Below are 19,567 nucleotides of genomic sequence, written 5' to 3'. Positions count from 1 at the left end.
TGACGTTCACAGGCTGAGTACTGTGATGTCATTTTCAGTCGACAGCAAGGGGCAGTACAAGGCAAAATGGCCGTCCCCTTAGATGGATAAAAATGGGTGGATTTTTCAGTTTAATTCATATTCCACAAATGCAATATTAATCAGAATACTGCATTAGGGCGCACATTACTGTATTGTAAATTGTATTCATTTTAACAAGTTGTTCCCCCCCCCTTTTTTTTAATCAGATACAGCAGCCAGTTTGTGTTGGTGACCATTCATGATGTTTTTGTTTCCTTTCGAGACAAGTTCCTCTTCATTTGGCTGACTTTCATATTAATCACACCGCAACAGGAGGTTGCGTAAGGACGTTAAGATGTCCATAAAGAGGAAGTTTGTGCATAATTCTTTCTGTCTCTCTTGTTTAGTCACAAGTCCAGATATTTGCGTCAGGATCCATTTCAAGATGATTTTTTGTCATCTTCTGTTGCTCTTCATCTTCTCAGGTTTGTTTCACAACATTAATATTTTCTTTCATGTTCAGGCTACAGTGAAAATGCTTTTTTGATAAATGGATTTAACAGGCTGTAAATTGTCATCATTAATAATGGGAACTTGTATGTTAGGTTTATTGTTGACTAAATTTTGACTGTGAATTGTTTTTTATATTTACACCTTACCCCCAAAACGATTTTGCATGATATAAAACTGAAAATTATCTTATTGATTTTTTTTTTTAATAATAATAATAATAAATAAATAAAAATACAAAAAACAAAACAAAAAACAAATACAAATTATATATATATATATATATGAATACAATTGAAAACTAAACTTTGGTTAAAAAAAAAAGATAGATGGTTTGCCGAAGAAAGTAAATTGATTATTATGTAATGTAATGATAGATATAAGTATGTAACGTAAATAGTTGTGACCATAACCCAAAATAGTAGCGTAATACTTTTGAATTGTCGCGATTATGTTTTGCTCATAAACCCGTTTCTGCTGTGTTCTCAGCACTGAAGGAAAGAAGCGTCGGCCTCGTCACCTTCCGAGCAACAGAGGGACGAAACGCCACAATCTGGTGGCACTTTTCCACCAGTGGTAAAAAGTATTTTTGCAAGGACGACTGCAAAGGCACCAACACCCTCGTTGAAACGTACTCCGCCAGCGCTGAGAGGGGCAGACACAGCATCAAATATGACAAAGGAAACTTGTACGCTTTTATTGTCAATCTCAACATGGCCGACAGCGGGCACTACAGGTTTGGTGTGGGCTCGCCGCAACTACCGAACTCCTACAGTGACTTCCAGATTCAAGTTCTTCAAGGTGACTCGCAAATGCTCAAAATGATTGCAATGTGGCATGACTCCTTCTTGTGACTGGCTCCCAATCAGCACTGATTTGTTTTAACAGCGCAGCAGGGTGGAAATTCTGCTGACATTCCATCAGTCCACATCTTCGCTTCTGGCGAAACGCTAAAGATGATCTGTCCCTTCCCGGTCTCCAGAAGCGTCAAGTTCTTCTGCAAAGGAAACTGTCTGGACGGACACATCCTCATCAGAACCACCGAAGACGCAGCCCAGGTGGGCAGGTACAGCCTGGACTTCAAAGAGGAAGCCGCTATGAGGATGTTTTTTCTAAGTGTGACCATCTCCCCGTTGGACAAATCGGACTCGGGAAGGTACTCGTGTGCTTTGGGTCAGTCTCTGCGCTTGGCTTCCATTCAGGAGTTTGACGTCAACGTGACCGATGGTGAGATTCCCACAAAATGTCTTCTTGTCGTTCTTGCTTGTGCTCCATGAGGACATGTCTGATCATCTCAGGCCCATCACACAATTCAAGCTTCAAATTAGAAGGCAAAAGGCATCCCTCTGAGAAGACAGCAACAGGTACAACATCTTTGTCATCTTCTCCTTCTCCACCGATTCTCTTTTCATGTGCCTTAATTTTATAATTGTCATAACATGTCTTTTTCCTTTCTCACTTTTCCTTTTTCTAGTGCTCGTCTGGCCTCTGATTCTTTGCGGTGTTCTGGTTCTTCTGCTGGCCACCGTTGTTCTGCTGCTTCTCTACAAATGGAAGGCAAAAGCAAACTCGGGAGATCAGAGATTTGAGGTACTTCTCGCTATATCATTGTATCATTTCATACACGAAGATGTGATGATGGATTCTCCTCTCCATTTCCAGTTAAACTCCCCTGAGAACGCTCATGAGGGCGGAGTCTACCAGACCATCCATGTCAGAGACGGGGACCTGGACCACACCTACTGTACTGTCAAGCAAGGGCAAAATTCTCAATACGAGAACAACGGATGTTGAAGAATTCTTGCCGGTTTTGTTTTTCTCCTCCATTATGTTGATCCACTGCTGCTTCGGCTCTTTTTATGACTACTAACATGTTGCAACTCATTGCTTTTCAGTGAGTAATTTGCAGGAAGAACACACGCTAAAAGCAGTTGGGTCAAAAGTAACCCAAATTGGGTCAAAGGACAAGCCCAACATTTTGGGTTCTATATTGAAACCAAAAAGTTGGGTCAAATGAATAACCTACAAAACAACCCAGTTTGCGGGGTCTGTTTGGGGCCGACCCAACTTTTTGGGCTATTTCTTTAAACCCAAAAATTGCATCAAATGAATTACTCACAACACATTTTTTTGGAGCAGTTGGGTGAAAATGACCCAATTTGGGTCACAAATGGACTTATCCACTACTGGGGTCAATTTGACCCAATTTTTGGTGTTTTTATAAACAAATACAAAGCTACCCAAAACTAGTCATTTCATACAAAACAACACAAAGAAATGTCAAATTGACCCAGTTTTGTATAGCACAATGCAACAAAAAAATGGGTCAAATTGACCAAGTAGTTTTAACCCTAACTGGGTTATTTTTGACCCAACTGTATTTAGAGTGTGTTCATTTTGACAGCCAAAAATTAAACAAGAAAAAAACATTTTGACAGTTTTTTCTCTTCTTCTTTTTTTTTAACAAAACAACCAATTTATTTCTGTTTTCTAGGTTATTTGTTTAACCCAACTTTCTGGATTAAATCATTAACCCAAGCAGTTGGGTCTGCAAACCAAAAAGAACAAACCAAATAAAAAACACAAAAACTAAACAAAAAACTAAAATGTAATTGCAAATGCAAATCAAAAAACACAAACACAAAATACGAAACAAAACAACAAAACGTAATCGCAAACAAAACAAAAAACACAAACACAAAATATGAAACAAAAAAACAAAAAGTAATCGCAAACACAAAAAAAAAAAAAAAAAGGTAAGCACGCAAACACAACCACATTTCGCTAACGGAGGTTTTGTTTATGTGGGGGGAGGGCAGGGGGGATCCGAGGAATGTGATTGGACGAAAGTACCGCCTCCTAACAGCACAGTTTACATGTGCTTAAAATATTTAGAAATAATATTACAGTTTTATCAGCTTAGCCGTTTAATTTAGTGAGATAGTGTTTGTGTGTGGTTTTTTTTGTATTTTGGTTTCATTTTTTGTATTTGTGATTACTTTTTTGTTATTTTTATTTGCTGTTGTGTTTCATTTGTGTGTTTTTTTATTTGGTTTGGTTTTTTTTGTTTTCATTTGTGTTTTTATGTTTTTTATTTGGGGGGTTCATTTGTGTGTGTTTTTCATTGGTGTTTTCATGTTTTTCATTTATTATTATTTGGTTTGTGTTTTTTTATATTTTGGGTTTGTTTTTCATTTGTATTTTTATGTTTTTATTGTTTATTTGTGTTATTTATTCGGTTTGTGTTTCATTTGTATATTTGTGTTTTTACGTTTTTTTATTTGGTTTGTTTTTATGTTTTTCTTTATTATTTGGTTTGTGTTTTTTTTTTTGTGGTTTGTGTTTCTTTTATTTGGTTTGTGTGTTTTTATTTGGGTTTTTTTGTTTGTATTTGTATTGTTTTGTTTTTTCATTTGTATTTTTTTTTTTCATTTGTGTTTTTTATTAGGTTTGTTTTTCATTTATTTGCTTTGTCGGTATGTTTACTTTTTTATTTTTGTGTTGCACTTATTGACCCATTAGTTTTTAAAGAAGATTAGATAGGAAACGGGGGGGGGGGGGAGAAAGAAAGGTACTGACCTGCATGAATCGAACCGTGGTCAGCTGCTCCGAGGACGAGTCCCGACACATGGTGTGGGAGCTCAACGCTGTGAGCTAACCATCGCCCACCCAATTTGTATTTGTTTTGATCAAAGTGCACTGACCCATATTTGCAGTGGTCAAAGGAGAAGTTTAGGGTTGGATTATAGTTAATACTCCTGCCTATAATCAGCTGGGATAGGCTCCAGGACCCCTGAAACCCTGGTGAGGATAAGCGGTTCCGAAAAAAAGGATTGTCGGATAGAAATAAAGCCAAACGTGTTTCTGGTAAATCAGACAATACCTCACTTCTCCTCCCAGAGGGCGCAATTGAGCTTCTAATTTGAAACGTGCTACAGTTGTTCAACAAATATTTTCATCAATCATTTGTTTGTATAGAAGTCTTGTCATCTTGACTCTAGCTCAAAATATCTTTCACAATTCACACACCTAACTCATCAAAACATGCCTTTATGGGCCGTTCTTCACTGAGCATGCTACTATCCAAAAATATCTTGATAACATAAACACAAACACTTCAAAGGCTATCGCCCATCCTCTGAATGATTGATTCGTTTATTAAGGTTCATTGTGTCTCGTTATTTAAAAAATAAATAAATAAATTGTGTCTCAAGTTAGTTTTGTCCATATGGCGAGTCTTCTTCTTGAGTATTCCAGTCAGAGAGGCTGCTCCTCACTTACGGTAATCTCTATCTCTTGCTCGTTGAGTGTTTGCGAGAGAGATAGAGACACAGAAACAGAGAGAGCGCGATCAATACAGGGTTTCCTTTCTCCTTTGTCCTTGACTTGCCGGAACACACGCAGACAAGAAGTGCGGGGGTGTTTTGACAGGCACATTCTATTTGGCAGTAGTAACACGTGGCTCTGAATGGCCGTTGCAGTGGAGGGTCGTTGTGGGTTAGCGATGAGGGGGGGTTAGCGATGAAGTGGGGGGGGGGGGGGGGGCAGAAATTCCATTTCAGAGCTGGAGTGGGAGGAAGAGCGGGAAAAAGCAAACTGACAGGAACAAGGTGGGGGAAGATAAACGATTGGCGATGAGCAATGATACTTTGCATGAGGAGACAAGTACATCAAATCATCTACTACTCCTATAATACATTTTCCCAATTAACCCTAACCCTATCCCGAACCAATCCGACGTCGGATTGTGTGACCGACGTAGGCGTCGGCCCAGACGTCAGCACGTCGCGTAGAAAAATGACGTAAATACACACCGCACCGACACCGACTTTACGTACCTTCAGCGCATGCGCGAGAAGTAATTCCACTCCGTACCATCGGCGGCGGTAGTCATTATTCCTAAAGGCAACCGGCAACCTCTTTATGGGGGCGGGATATAAAAACGTAAACAAGTCATACTGGTGTTGACAGCGGCGCCGGGGGTAAACCCGGCGTCCAGCTGGTGAAGCGAAAACGGGCGCTGGAACAGGCTTCGTTCCCGAACGCATGGATGTACTCCGTTGTGGGTATTCTGGACCCTGTCGACTCCTGGCTGCTACCGATCGTCGATTCACCCGAAAAACTTCGGCGGTGCTGCCCTCCGCGTTTTGGACGCGGTGCCGACCTCCAGCTTCTGAAGAAGCTTCCTCGAGACCGCTGGACAGAAGGCCCATGTTCCCCAGCTGCTTCCACAAGGATCGCGCTGTTAAATGCGCGGTCTTTGACAAACAAAACGTTTATTTTGAGGGAGTTTTTCCTTTCCAACAATTTGGATTTCCTCTGCCTGACAAAGACCCGGACTGTCGCTGGTGAGTCTATGATTGAAGTACTACCGCCTGGCTGTGCTTACTTGGACGTCGGGCCGAGGTAGAGTAACGGCGACTATTAAAAAAACTAATTTAAATGTAAACTATGCCTATTTACCACATCCATCCCTTCTTTGGAGTCGGCCAAACTGTCACTGTGCTGTGTCATTTACCGACCTCCAAAATACAATAAGGACTTTGTAAACGACTTTGCAAGTCTTCTTGCCCAAACCATGCTGAAATATGATTATATCCTCTTTATGGGGGACTTTAATATTCACGTGTGCTGTCCTGAAAAAACAAAGTTGAGTTGAGTACTGTTTATCCGCGTTGTCACTTGCTCTTCTTGCCTCCTGCGCTGATTCGCTAGCTAACAGCCAATCACAGTGATTAAATGCCCCCGACGCCGATTCAACATGTCGATTTTTTTATGATAACAAATGTGTCGACGGAAACAAAAGTTTGATGGGTGAAAACCCGGAAGTCCCGCCTCCTCCGTGGCATATAGTCCTTAGTATTCATTTATGTCCAACAGTCTGTTATCTTCATTTCATATTGTGTCTTGTCGTGCTGCGCAGTTTCCAGTCATTAGTGAGTTGTTGTTTTTTTGTATTTTTTTTTTTTTGTCCAGTCATATTTCAGCTTCTGTGTGTTGTCATGTGAATGTAATTTGTCCAAGTCCTTCAGGATCCCACACATGCATCATATTAATGATGTTTTTTTTTTTTAACCTATTAGATATAAGCTTCAGAGTGACATCAGCATTTTCTGTCCTCTCATTGGTTGATTGCAGCTGCTCAAAACAATGTGATTCGTAATTACGTGCAGGTGTCGGCCAGAAGTATAACCTGACTAGCACTACCTTGAGTGTTAAATTGACCACACCTTCATTTCTAGTGAAGGAGAAACACATCCAGTTGTTGTTAGGGTGGCATGGCTCAGTGGTAGAGTGGCTGTCTTACAACCCTGAGAGCGTGGGTTCAATCCTAGGCCAGTGTGACTATGTCAAAGTATCCTTGAGCAAGATACTGAACCCCCAGTTATTCCTGATGCCGTGTCATCAGTAGTCAAAAGTTAGATTTAACACTCTCAGTGTTAATCTAACACTGGTGTTTTTTGCTGTGTGGAATTTACTCTCAAATACCCAAATTGCCTCCATCTCATCGTAATGCCAAGCATAGTTATAATGCGTTTTTCTATATTATTTTGCGACGAGGTTAAAAATGTGGATTAGGTCACATGTCCAAAATGCACCACAAACCACCCTCACTGTCTCTTATCTATAAGTAAGATTTGGCCCAATGGCGCCAGAATATGACAAGGGCAATTCATTATTTGTCACACTCACACATGCAATAAATAGCAAGTCAAAATAATAATAAAAAAAGGGAGTAAACTAAATTAGTAGAGGGTACCAAATCAATAGGTAACAAGGGTGAATGGTCAAAGGTTACAAGTCAGTAAAAACATAAATCAGAGTCTTATGTGTGACTGAGGGATTCTTTGGTGGATGTTTCTTTTGGTGTGATGACGACTTAATTATTTTTTTTTTTTTTACTCAGGACTGCTTTTTTTTTTTTTTTTTTTAATTAGTCTTTATTATTAATGCAAAACTTTACAGAGCTGACCTTGTCCAGTGTTCCAACCTACTTGCTGCATTTGTAGGTGACACAGAATCACGTCATAAATCACAACATACTGCTATGACCTCCACCGACGGACCGAAGGAAAAAAAAAAAGTGAGAGAGACAGAGGGAGCAGACGGGATGGTTGGAGATGAAAGTCGAGGAGGGGAGGGGGGGGGGAGTGGCTGGAGGTGCCGGGGGAATACATGGCGAGATTAGATGGAGAAAGAGAGGGAGGCTGATGTCATCTGGATGGGGCGGCCAATGAGAGCGCGAGGAGGAGGAGGGAGGAGGAAGGAGGAGACGCAGCACTCAGACGGGCGTGTTTTATGTGCCGCTGCAGCATCTAGCACGGAGGAAGGAGAAGAAAGACTTCAGGAAAGGATTAGAGAGGTGAGGCAGCATCACTTTATATATTACGCTATATAAATTATATAGATACAGTATATTGTGTTTGTCCGTGACTATATGTGCAGTATACGCCATATGCGCGTGTGTGTGCGTGTAAGCTGTAATGACTACTCCCATCAATGATACAATAGCAGGTATGAGCATAAGGAGTGCACTCTCACTTCCTGGCTGTCCTGCTCCACTTTTATCTTGTGCAGGAGCAGGAGCATCTTTTAAGCCCAAGCGGCTCAAATCGACCCATTTTAAAGTTTAACACACTTTAAGTTTTAAATGGCACCCAAAAAAGGGTGTATTAAATATATTGACACAGGGCAAGAAAAAATAGAGGAATGTGCAATAGTCAAAAAAATATTTATAATAAAACATTATTGGTGTTATTTTTTTTCTTTCTTTTTATTCTTTACTATTGGATGATAAACCCTCCTGTTATCTAAATTACATTAAAACAATTATAACTTAAGTCCATTTTATGTTTGTGTGCTAAATTGATGTGAAATAAGGTGTTTTTATGTGTGTAACACAAACTGCAACGAGACTGAGTGTATATTTGCAAATTTAAAAAAACTGCCATTCTTAGCCATTTCACCTACTCATTTAGTCCTGTGTCATAAATATAGCATGTATCGGGATGTGCACAATAAACACAATTTTAAAAACATGTAACAAAAAAGAAAGGAAAAAAGGCCATCGAAACAAATTTGACCCAAAGTAGTAGTAGTAGTAGTAATGGTGTTCCTGTGGCAATTAATTTATTTAGGGAATAAAATAAACTGGGACCTTGAAGGCAGCCCTGTTGGACACCATAGCTGGTCATACTTGTAACAGCTGAGAGATGAGGAATCGGCTGATATTTGCTTTTATATTAGCATTTTTTTTAACATGAATGTAAACATGCCTCACAAATTAATATTACATGGCATTCGTGCCACTTGAGATGAAATAACATGATCATTTAATATCATCATTATAGCAAACAAAGTGATCACATCTATCAATATTATCTTTATATTGCTAAGCCTAACAATATGGCAAATACATGCCCCTAAAGCAGTTTTAGTTTGAGACTTTGAGTGTAATAAATATATTAAATCAGCACTCTTGTACACGTTTTACACGTTAGAAATTGTAAACAGCAGCAACCAAAAATGATTTTCTATTGATCACAAGAATGTAAACGGGAAGAAAACTAGCGAGTGATAATAGTAGGCAACATGAACTCATCTGTAAGAATTGGGTGCTGGAGACACAGCGTCACTGGTTCAAGTCCCCCATTTTGTAAAAATGGCCATTAGTTGTTGGACAGACGCTAGTCAGAGTGCTGGCGACTATTGACCCTCACACTTCACAGTTTCTTTGGGGATGGGCCGGAGTTTTTCTTAACTTATTTGAAGTCATGTCTTCGTTAGTCAACGGTGGCTGTCGGTTTAAGATCGTGCACGTGCTTGCACGCGCACCATGAACGAGCCTGACACAGATGCTGCAGTTACGCTTTGGGCCAGAGGTGGCAGTCGTGAGTGAAAAAGTGACAAACTGCACAAAAGATGATACTATAGGGTTTCAGAATCAAACAGTGCAGCACCACTTGAGCTGGGGACCCTGCCAGGTTGAATTTCCCTTGTATTATAATGAGATCAGTAAATTACCCAAAAACAAACAACCAAAAACAGAGGGACACAAATAAACACAAACTGGAGCACAAGTGCCGTTTGTTGATGACGGCAAAAAAACGATCTTCATAATAGCAGGCTACAATGCAACAGGAAATAGTCGAGTGCACTTTCAAGGGATGACTCATTATCCGTATTTATCTATTTATTTATTCATTCCAAACGTGTTCTGGTCGACTGCTTGGTCATGTAGTATGGCGGAACATTTTTGCTGCGCAACAAGGGAGTTTGATGTACGGACAGAACGAGATTTGAGAGAAGCCAGAGTCAAGAAGGAAACAACAACAACAGTATAGCAAATAGGAAAGTAGAAAATAGTGATAAGGAAGTCAATATGATACATCATGCAAGATCTTTGTAATTCAGGGAGGAGCTAAATTTAGCCCAGGTTTTTGTGGAAGTTAAGAGTAGCTGAGTAGTAATTAAACACGCCAAGCTATCAAAAAAACGGAGGTCTTGTTATTGGTTAAAGATTAGAATTGTTACGGTTCGCAAAGGCGAAATACACGATAGCATCCTCGCACTTCCGGTGACTTCTTTTTTTAGGGTCATTTTTTTAACCACTCGTGGTATGCACACAAAAGAATCACTGAATTAAATCTTCAACCTGCATAATGTTACAGTGGCTTCAAATTTTAATGTAGTACAGTGCAATTGTTTAAGTGCAGTTCAATTGTATTTAACTTTTAAGTAGAATACAGTTGCATTAAATCTTTCACGTTAATTTACAAACATTTAAATACATTTTTGGATCATTATGTGCAATGCTTTTAATGTTTTAAATAATTGAATCATGATTGAAGTACTTTTTTTTTTCTTTTCTTATTTTTGGCATGTTACAGCGGATTTGACTGACATTGACAATTTGTGCAGCTTGTTTCACCTTGTCACATTTTGGCAACTTCTGTTATGGCATAAAGTGGTGGACTTAGACACAATACAGTGTGATGATTGCTAGGCACAGAATAGCCAAGATGTCCTTCATTTTTATGAACTTTGTTTACCGTGTCAACATCATTGCCTTTTGTTGAACTGACCGTGTTTATCCGCTGGTTTCTTGACTCCTGAATTCCTGCCCTGCCTCCCGGGTAACTTTATTTGAGACCCAAACACCTTTTTAGGAAAGTCCGTGAGTCGCCAGGATGATTTGTTTGATGAGTTCAAGATGGTTGTGAAAGCAGATCAGACCATGAGCGGGGGGGGGGGGGGGGCGTTCTGTATTGGGCAGTTTGTTGCGTCAAGGATCATCTCTCTGGATTACTTGACGTGCTTGGCAGTGCTCATTTATGCCGAATGATTGGCAGCAGGTTGGAGCTAGCATGCTAAGTACGTGTCACAGCGAGTTACATATGATCAGATGAGAATGTTTTTGTCTTCCGTCTTGGTGAAGCAGTAGAACTTTGATCCCAGAACACTTTAATTTCATTCCAAACTCATTTTACAGCTGTATCCTAAAAATGGCTTTTGGATGATCTGATTAGAAAACAAAAAAAGAAAAACACAGGAAGCACTTGCTTTCTAAGACTCTCCATAATGTCTACTAATAACTACCTCAATTTAGCTCCTAGAAATTAGGGAAGGGTTGTTTGAGAGTTTATGAAGAGCTTTGAGAAGAGTTTGTACAGTGTTTTGTAAGGAGCGTATGAAGGTCTGGGAAGTTCATTGTGAAGAGTTTGTATGAAGCTCGGGAAGAGCTTTGGGCAATGCATGCAGAGATTGTGAAGCGCATTGGTAAAAAGCTTTGTTTTGAGATTGGTTAGAACTTTAGGAAGAGCTTGTACCTTGTGAAGAGCTTGGGAAGAGCTTTGAGAGATGCTTGAGACTAATTTGTACAGTAAAGAGCTGTGGGGAAAATGGTTTGTGAAGTGGTTCGGCAAGTGCTTGTGAAGAGATTTGAGAAGGTCTGGGAAGTGCTTTGTGAAGAGTTTGTATAGCGCTTGGGAAGAGCTTTGGGGCAAAAGCTTGGCAATCGTCAACAGTCGGGACCCCCTTCCGTCATCGTCAATTCGTCTATATTTCAAGCCGAACCATCATCCGTCATTCTTCGATTGCATCTCAAAATGAGCGTCTGCTAATGTTTCCGTCATTCGAGGTGGGCATCCGTCAATGTTCCGTCATTCGTCAAACCGTCACCAAAATGGGACGTCCGTCATTGACGGACTGCCAGATTTATTAACGGATATTAAGGATCACATTGACGGACGAAAACTCACTTCCGTCTATGTTAAATTTGTCAATTTTTTTAAAGTTTCTCGTCAATCATCAATTGTCAACAAAATGGGCGTCCGCCATTGACAGATTGACGGACCTTCCGTCAATATTGGCGAAATTTCCACTTTTGCTTGTAAAGTGCTTTGTTGGGGACCTTTTGTCGCGCTTGGCCAGTAATTTGTGAAGAGTTTGTGTAGGCTTTGGATGTGTTTGTTAAGAGCCTGAGTAGAACCTTGAGAAGAGCTTACAGTATGAAGGACCTTGGGAATACACGGGAAGAGCTTTTTGAAGAGTTTGTAGAGCTTTGGGAGGTGCAATGTGAAGAGTTGTTGTGGAAAAGCTTCATGTAGAGCTTGGAATGAGTTTATGACGAGCCGGAGAGGAGCTTGTGAAGTGCACCTGCTGCTCTTTAAGGGCAACACATATCATCTCCAGACCGTTAGGAGCCTGCGGTGGAGGAGTGTGTGTGTGGGTCAAATGGAGGCCTGGCTGGAGAAAATGAAATTATCTCCCCGACCATCTCCATCCACACCCCTTCTTTTCTCTTCTGATTCATCATCGGCTTCTTTGAGTCTTTTTGTGTTAAGCGTTTCTGCTCTGTAGAAAGACGTCTTTGTGCGGCGGACCCGTGCGGAATGCTTGCTTCTTCCGACCTGATCCAGCTGTTAGCCCCCATTAGCTGGCATCAGCGCTATTACAGCCTTTCCGTGCCGTTTGGCTTTTAATACCCTCGGATGCAGCTAATGAATGCTTTTAACACACACACAAATGCGCGCACACACACACACACTCTCTCTAATAATAAGACTACTTTTGTGATGAGTGCACTGGAACCATGACAAGCATCCGTTGACCAATAACAGGAGAAACAGAAGCTTGTTATGCTGACAAATGTCTTCCTGTCTCCATGGTGGTTGCGAAATGTCCCGAAGAGTTAGGCTCGTCTGACATTTAAGATAAAATGTTGCCCACATTTTTCTGGACTTCTTCTCTCTTGTTCTCAACGATGCATTCCATACAAAATGTAAACATGCTCATTGTCAGTGTGTCAATTTAGAGGTCATTTGAACCCCTCATTTGGAATCCTGGCATGAAATCTTGAATTGAAACCTTCACACTGACTCAAAATGCTAACATTCACATCAAACCCTTATTCGAAACAATAGCATTGCCTTCAAACCCTCCTTTGAAACCCTAAGCCTGGCTTCAAACCCTAATAAGAAACGTTAACCCTTGTTTGAACTAACACTCATTTAAAACCTCTATTTAACTTGAAACCTCAATTTGCAACACAATTTTTAAAACATCTTCCTGGTTTGTAAGGCTAAATATTGAAGCCTTACGTTTGCTTGAAACTCTTAACACTGTCACGAAACCCCACTTTAAAACTTAAGCCTTGGCCTTAAACCCGACTTTCAAACCTTACTTAGAAACCCTGTCTTTGACTTGAAACAACATTTTGTAACTCTAATTTAAAAAAAATAATCCTTCGTTTGTAAGCTTTAGTATTGAACGCCTTGTCTTGAAATCCTCATTTGAAACCTTATCCTGTTTGTAAGCCTAAATATTATTGTGACTTGAAACTCTATTTTTAATCTCTAACACTGACTTTAAACCCCAACTTGAAGCCGTTATCCTGATACTCCTGTTTTGAAAACCTAAAATTCCATTCAAACCCTATTTTTAAACCCTTATCCTTGTTTGGAACCCTAACTTCAGCTTCAAATCCTTACTTGAAACCATAACCCTCACACGAAAACCTAAATTGAGGCCATCGCCCTGATTTGAAAGCCTACTTTGAAACCCCATCCTTATCTTGAAAACTTAATTTGAAACCCTACCTTTTACTTGAAGCCATAACTTTGTCTTCAATCTGTAATTTAACCCTAACCCTTGTTTTAAAGCCTACTAATGGCTTGAAATCCTATTTGAAACCCTCACTCTAACTTGAAACCTTAACCTTAGCGTCAACCTCTTGTTTTATACCCTAACCTTTGTGTCAAACTCTCATTTAAAACCCTGAAACAATTATTATAAATTGAGACCCGCACCTTGACTTGAAACCTCAATTTGTAATCCTGATTTTGATTTGAAACCCAAATTAAACTCTTACAATAAGTTAAATGCCTAATGCTGACTTTAAACCCTAATTTCAAACCCTGACCCAGGGATAAGCCCTTCATTAGAATTAACTAAACTATCAAAATATTTTACAAGCACCGTGACCTGCTTCAATTATAAACTATTCGTCCTGGTGTGCGCGCGCATGAGCGTGTGTGTGTGTGTGTGTGTTAGACGCAGGGTGTGGCCATGCGGCGGGACAGAGAGGGGGGATGGGAGGTAAAGAGGGAGGGGCCGTGTGGGGGATGGGATGGCACTGGCTGCTGCTGCTGGAGTCTGTGGTTACCATGGCGACAGGGGGTGATGACGGGAAGGCATGCCGGCTCCTGGCAGTCGCACCGCGCTCACTGAGGTTTAGCCTGCGAAATGACAAGATCATCATCATATTTTTCTTTTCTTTTTTTCTTTTTTTAAATCTCGGCCAGGGAGGCGAGGCGGGGTGGGTGTGTGGCGGGTGGGGTTGGGGTTGGGGTTGTGGGAGAGCTTCACTCTCACACTTATAGTCGGGCAAATCTTATGATGTCATCAATGAATATGAAAAACAATGCTGCTGTAAAAGATCAGGAATAAATATTTTATTTTAACACTAGTTGGAAACCATAATTTGTAACCCCACAGTTGAAACCCTACACTTAGATTCAAACCCTAATTTAAAACCCTAACCCAGGATTGATACTCGAGGTTTGAAACCCTAACTCTTACTTGATAGCCTAATATGAAAATCTAACCTTACCTTGAAGCCCTAACACTGGTTGAACCGCAACTATGGCTTCTAATCCTAAATTTGAAACCCTCACCTTAATTTGAAACTTACTTAAAACTACAAATTAAAACCCCAACCCAGGCTTGGAACACCAATTTAAAACTCTAACCTTGGCTTAAAACCCTAACTTTTGTTTCAAAACCTTATCTGATCCCCAATTTAGACTTGAAACACTAAATTAAAAAAATAAAATAAAAACCTGCCTTGAAACACCAATTGAAACCCTATGCCTGGTCTAAAACCCTAATGCTGATTTTAAACTGTTATTTGAAACCCTATCTCTTCTTCATAATGCTAACTTAATTTGAAACCCCTGAAAACAATTTAAATTTTTACCTTAGCTTCAAACTCAAAGTTGAAGCCCTAATGTAAAAACTTAACCAAGATTTAAAGGCCAAACTTTGGCTTTAAAATTACTAATTTAAAAATTTAACCCAGGCTAATTTAAAAGGCTATCTTTGAAATGAGTTTTGAGATTCAAAGTCTTAACTTAGAACCTAATTTGAAACCTAAGAAAAAAAAAAATCCTAATTTGAACTCATAGCTCTTGATTTTATACCTGAAATCCTCGCCTGACTAAAACTAACGTGCCTCTGCAATACTCAAACGTAGAAAAAAAAAAAACATAAAAAAACCCCACACAAATTAATAATTTAAAACAACAAATCAATTATTGGGCCTGAATCATCAATATGTTGATGCGGATTGTTAATCGTTAACAAGACGACTGCCTCGCCGACTAAATGTCAAAAATCAATCTGCGCGAGCAATATGCTGGCGTTAATGGCATTGGTTAAGTGCACGTTTGGTTGCCACGACAACGGCACCTCGTGATGGTTGCGTGATGTCATGTATCAAAAATGGAAACTTGACTTATGTGTTGATGGATGTCTTGTATGGGTTGCCCACAGGGCTCCAGCTGCTGCCTCTGCGTACCCCCCCCCCCCCCCGGGCTGAGGCTAATAGACCCTTGTCCACTCTGCTTATTGTTTATGCAGCCACATAGTGTCACTAACGACTGACTTCTGCACTGCTTCATTTGTCGTGCTGAGAGATGCTGGGGGGTGTTTGTTATGCATATGCATGTCTGCAAGGTTATTGGAGTTGACAAAAACGAACAAAATAACTAAAACTAAAATTGAAAAAACGTTCTCGTTAACGAAATAAAATAGGGCGAAGTGTATCAAAGAAGAGTGCTTTAAAGTGGAAGTCAACTTTAAATATTTCTTGAAAATAATATGTTATATGTGACATCACCAGTCTAAATATGACATTCTGGTTAATATTGCGTTAGTGGAATTTGAGTTAAGCAGCAAAATTCACTAGTTTTTATCCATCTTAGGGGGCAGCCATTTTGCCAGTTTCTGACGACTAAAGATGACATCAATGTTGCTTAGGGCTTAGGCAACGACCAATCACAGCTCACCTGTATTCTGAAGCTGAGCTGTGATCGGTTGTTACCTGAGACCTGAGCAACTGTGATGTCATCTTCAGTCGACAGCAAGTGGCAAAATGGCCGACCACTGAGATGAATAAAACTGTTGGATTTTGCTGCTTAACTCATATTAACCAGCATACCATATTTACATCAGTGGGGCTGCATAGAACACATTATTGTCCCCAAAAATTTGGGGGGTTGACTTTTCCTTTAAAAAAAATAAAAATAAAAAACGCTAATGAATTAAAACTCCATTTTATGTTTATAAAACGGACCGAAGATGCCCTCTGTTTTCATTTTTTGTCAATTAATTTGATACGTGAGTAATGTAGAAGGTCAAACAGTCGTTTGAGTAGGTAACTGTATTACACAATACTTATTGTGATCTTTTTTTTTTTTTTATAAATACCTTGCATTCCACAAATAAAAAATAAACTATATTGAAAAATGCAAAACTTTTATGAATGTCGTCTGCAGCAACATCCATCTGGAAAAATAATCACTGTAAAATCTCAATACATGTATAACAAATAATAATCTGCAATGTAGCAGTCCCACGACGAGGGACGATTGTAATGTTGCCGTGCAGCATTTCACCTCCAAGCCGCCAAAATATACTAGTGGTTTGGGTGGCATATGACTTGGCCAAACATAAATAACCCCCGCATCGACAACCTCAACCAACATCATGATAGCGATATTAGCAGAAGCTAATGCCGCTCACACTGACCGCTATCATAGTCGCTATTTATTTGCATGCATGAGTCAGCGGGGCTACGCTAACCTGCATGTCAGCATCAGGAGGAACTTGGGTTAATTACGGCTTTTATTTGCTGTCTCTCGCGTTTCATGATGACTGGAACATTTTTGATCGTACATACACAGACTTGAAACCCTAAGAATTTATTTTATTTTTTAAATATCTTAACTCATTCATTGCCATTGACGGCTATAGACGTCAAAATTATTTGATCTATTTCTATTAGTTAAACATTTTTCCCACTTTTGTTAACGAGTTATGAAAACCTAGATTTTTTTTATTGTATTAGAACAGATGTAAAATTTGTGATTGATCGTGAGTTAACTAGTGAAGTCATGCGATTAATTATGCCTGATGCCCCAAATTTTTTAATAATCTTTTCTTAAAAAAAATAAATAAATAAATAATATTTTACTATTTAAGAAAAAAAAGATTATTAAAAATTAGGAGCGTCAGGATTTTATTCGTAATTAATCACATGATTTCACTAGTTAACTAAATCACAAATGTTATATCTGTTCTAAATGTACAAAAAAAGTGGGGAAAAAATGTTAAACTAATAGAAATAGTTCAAATTAATTTATGACGTCTATAACCGTCAATGGCAGTGAATGAGTTAAAATCCTAATTTGAAACCCTAACTGTAACTTGGATCCGTATCTAGAAACCCAACCTGGCATGAAACCCAAATTTGAAATCTTAACCCGTTAAACCCTAACCCTTGTCTTCATCCCATAAATTCAAATCATTACCTTGGCACCAAACATTAACAAGAAAATTAACCCTTGCATGAAACCCTAATTTGAAACCCTTCACCTGTCTTGAAACCCTAACTAGTAATCGAATGTTGTATTAAAACCTTAAAGTGAAAGTCAACCTTATACATTTCTTGACAATAATATGTTATATGTGACCTCACTAGTCTAAACATGACATTCTGATTAATATTACATTTGTGGAATATGAGTTAATAAGCAAGCAAATTCCAGCCATTTTTATCCATCTCATGGGGCGGCCATTTTGCTACTTGCTGTCAACTGAAGATGACATTGAAGTTGCTGAGGGCTCAGGCAACGACCAATCACAGCTCAGCTTCAGAAAACAGGTGAGTTGAGGTCACATACTGTATAACATATTATTGTCACAATGTTTTTTTTTGGGGGGGGGGGTTGACTTCCCCTTTAATTTGAAACCCTAAACTGTATTTGAGAGCTTAATTTGAAATACACATTTTGATTTGTATTGTATTTATTTAATACATATAGCGCGTACATACTCGTATAAAATAAACGTGGCCATGTTTTAAAAATAAAAAAACATGTCGTGTAGCCAAACATTTTGCAGATTATGAGCATTTCTTCACCAAGCTTTGGTCTGTCTGCTTTTGCTAATTTGCATCATAAACACACACACACGAATGCACACTGGCGTGCGCACACGCAGGCCTTCGGGCAGACGTGTTAATCTCAGAGGTGCTTTATTAAAATGACACTTGTGTTTAATATTCATGAAGTCTGATACGGACACACGCGCGGACATACACACACAGGGTTAGCATGGGTTTAGTCTACGACTGCTTACATATTATGCATAGTGTGAGTCACAAATCTTTTTTTTTTTTTTTTTCCACCTCGCATTTATTTTAACATCAAAATCAGTGAAGTAAGACAAATACATTTATCATGATAACAAAAGTCATTTCCACAAAACCTTTTGAGGGGTAGTGCATGAAACAAAGAAGAAAATGGTTTCAATCTGGATCAAAGTACAAATACAGGAATTTTTATTGGATGTTTTTTTTTTTTTTTTTTTTTTTTTAACCGTTTGAGTCACTTTTGACATCAATCCAAGCCGCACACCTCCCAGAGTCATAAAGGCATTGCCCATCTGTTCATGTTCACAATCAGTGAATATTGGGACAAACAAACACATTTATCAATTTTTTCCCCTCTTTTTTTTATTAACATTTTTGCTCTGGCGGCAGGACTGTATATGACATTCTAGTTCTAAAAAGCCATTATGGTGTTGCTAGAATACAAAATCAAATGTTGAACTAGGACTTCAGCACACTTCTGTATGCAGTAATACTTCATGTGTTTATTTATTTTATTGCAATGAACCGCATACACACACAAATGACATGTTGTTATTCTTTTGTATAGCGACTGTCCACTTCACATTCTGACATTTTCTTGCCTTTGTGTGCAGATCGGAATCTATCAATGAGTTAATTTCGCGCTCCGTCTGGCACGATTCATCCACCTGCACCCCCATTTCACTATTGGACCGTAATGCCCCCCCACACCCGGCCGATTAGACTGTCCCACCTGCACCCGCCCTGCCTTCTCCCCTCGGGCACCCTGGCGAACCGCCCCTCCGCTTCTGCGGGACGTCCCAATACACCGGCAGGGTCAAGGGGCCACGGCTCAGTTTATATTTAACATTAGCCGAGATGGCCGCCGCCTTTTTGGGGAGGGGGGTTGTTTCTAGAATTTTGACAAAAAAGCTCCTGCTTTGTTATCTTGAGTAGAAGCAGCGATGACAATTATCTGCAAAAAACAAACGTACTTTCCCCCCCCCATCTCATGCAGGACTTTTTGGAAGAAATTTTTTTTTTCTTCGACATCTTCCAGAAAAATTCCCAAATTAATGGTTGGATATAACATAGCACTCTCACTTCAATCTAATTGTTTAGTCTCAAATTTGTGGGAAAAAC

The 19,567-nt window shown here is 39.4% G+C and overlaps 2 protein-coding genes across 5 annotated transcripts in view; both read left to right on the top strand.

Moving 5' to 3' along the window:
• The first annotated feature begins 393 nt into the window (after nucleotides 1-393).
• On the top strand, nucleotides 394-4,048 carry LOC147179939 (polymeric immunoglobulin receptor-like). The gene is made up of 6 exons (XM_086069341.1): nucleotides 394-485; nucleotides 1,000-1,311; nucleotides 1,399-1,737; nucleotides 1,809-1,874; nucleotides 1,985-2,100; nucleotides 2,173-4,048. The coding sequence occupies exons 1-6, from the start codon at nucleotides 446-448 to the stop codon at nucleotides 2,302-2,304; spliced, it is 1,005 nt and encodes a 334-aa protein (XP_085925467.1). The 5' UTR covers nucleotides 394-445; the 3' UTR covers nucleotides 2,305-4,048.
• Nucleotides 4,049-7,729: 3,681 nt separating this feature from the next.
• The window catches only part of LOC147179938 (neural cell adhesion molecule L1.1-like), a 39,294-nt gene continuing 27,456 nt past the window's right edge, over nucleotides 7,730-19,567 (top strand). For all 4 annotated transcript variants that reach the window (XM_086066931.1, XM_086066930.1, XM_086066929.1 and 1 more), the window contains exon 1: nucleotides 7,730-7,873. The gene's annotated coding sequence lies outside the window, so the exon portion shown is untranslated. The remainder of the gene's footprint in view (nucleotides 7,874-19,567) is intronic.

Source organism: Leptonotus elevatus, chromosome 2, assembly GCF_054856555.1.
Source record: "Leptonotus elevatus isolate MCC_2025b chromosome 2, RoL_Lele_1.0, whole genome shotgun sequence".
Classification (NCBI taxonomy): domain Eukaryota; kingdom Metazoa; phylum Chordata; class Actinopteri; order Syngnathiformes; family Syngnathidae; genus Leptonotus; species Leptonotus elevatus.
Note: the sequence above shows the minus strand (reverse complement) of the source record. Positions and strands in the feature narration are given on the sequence as shown.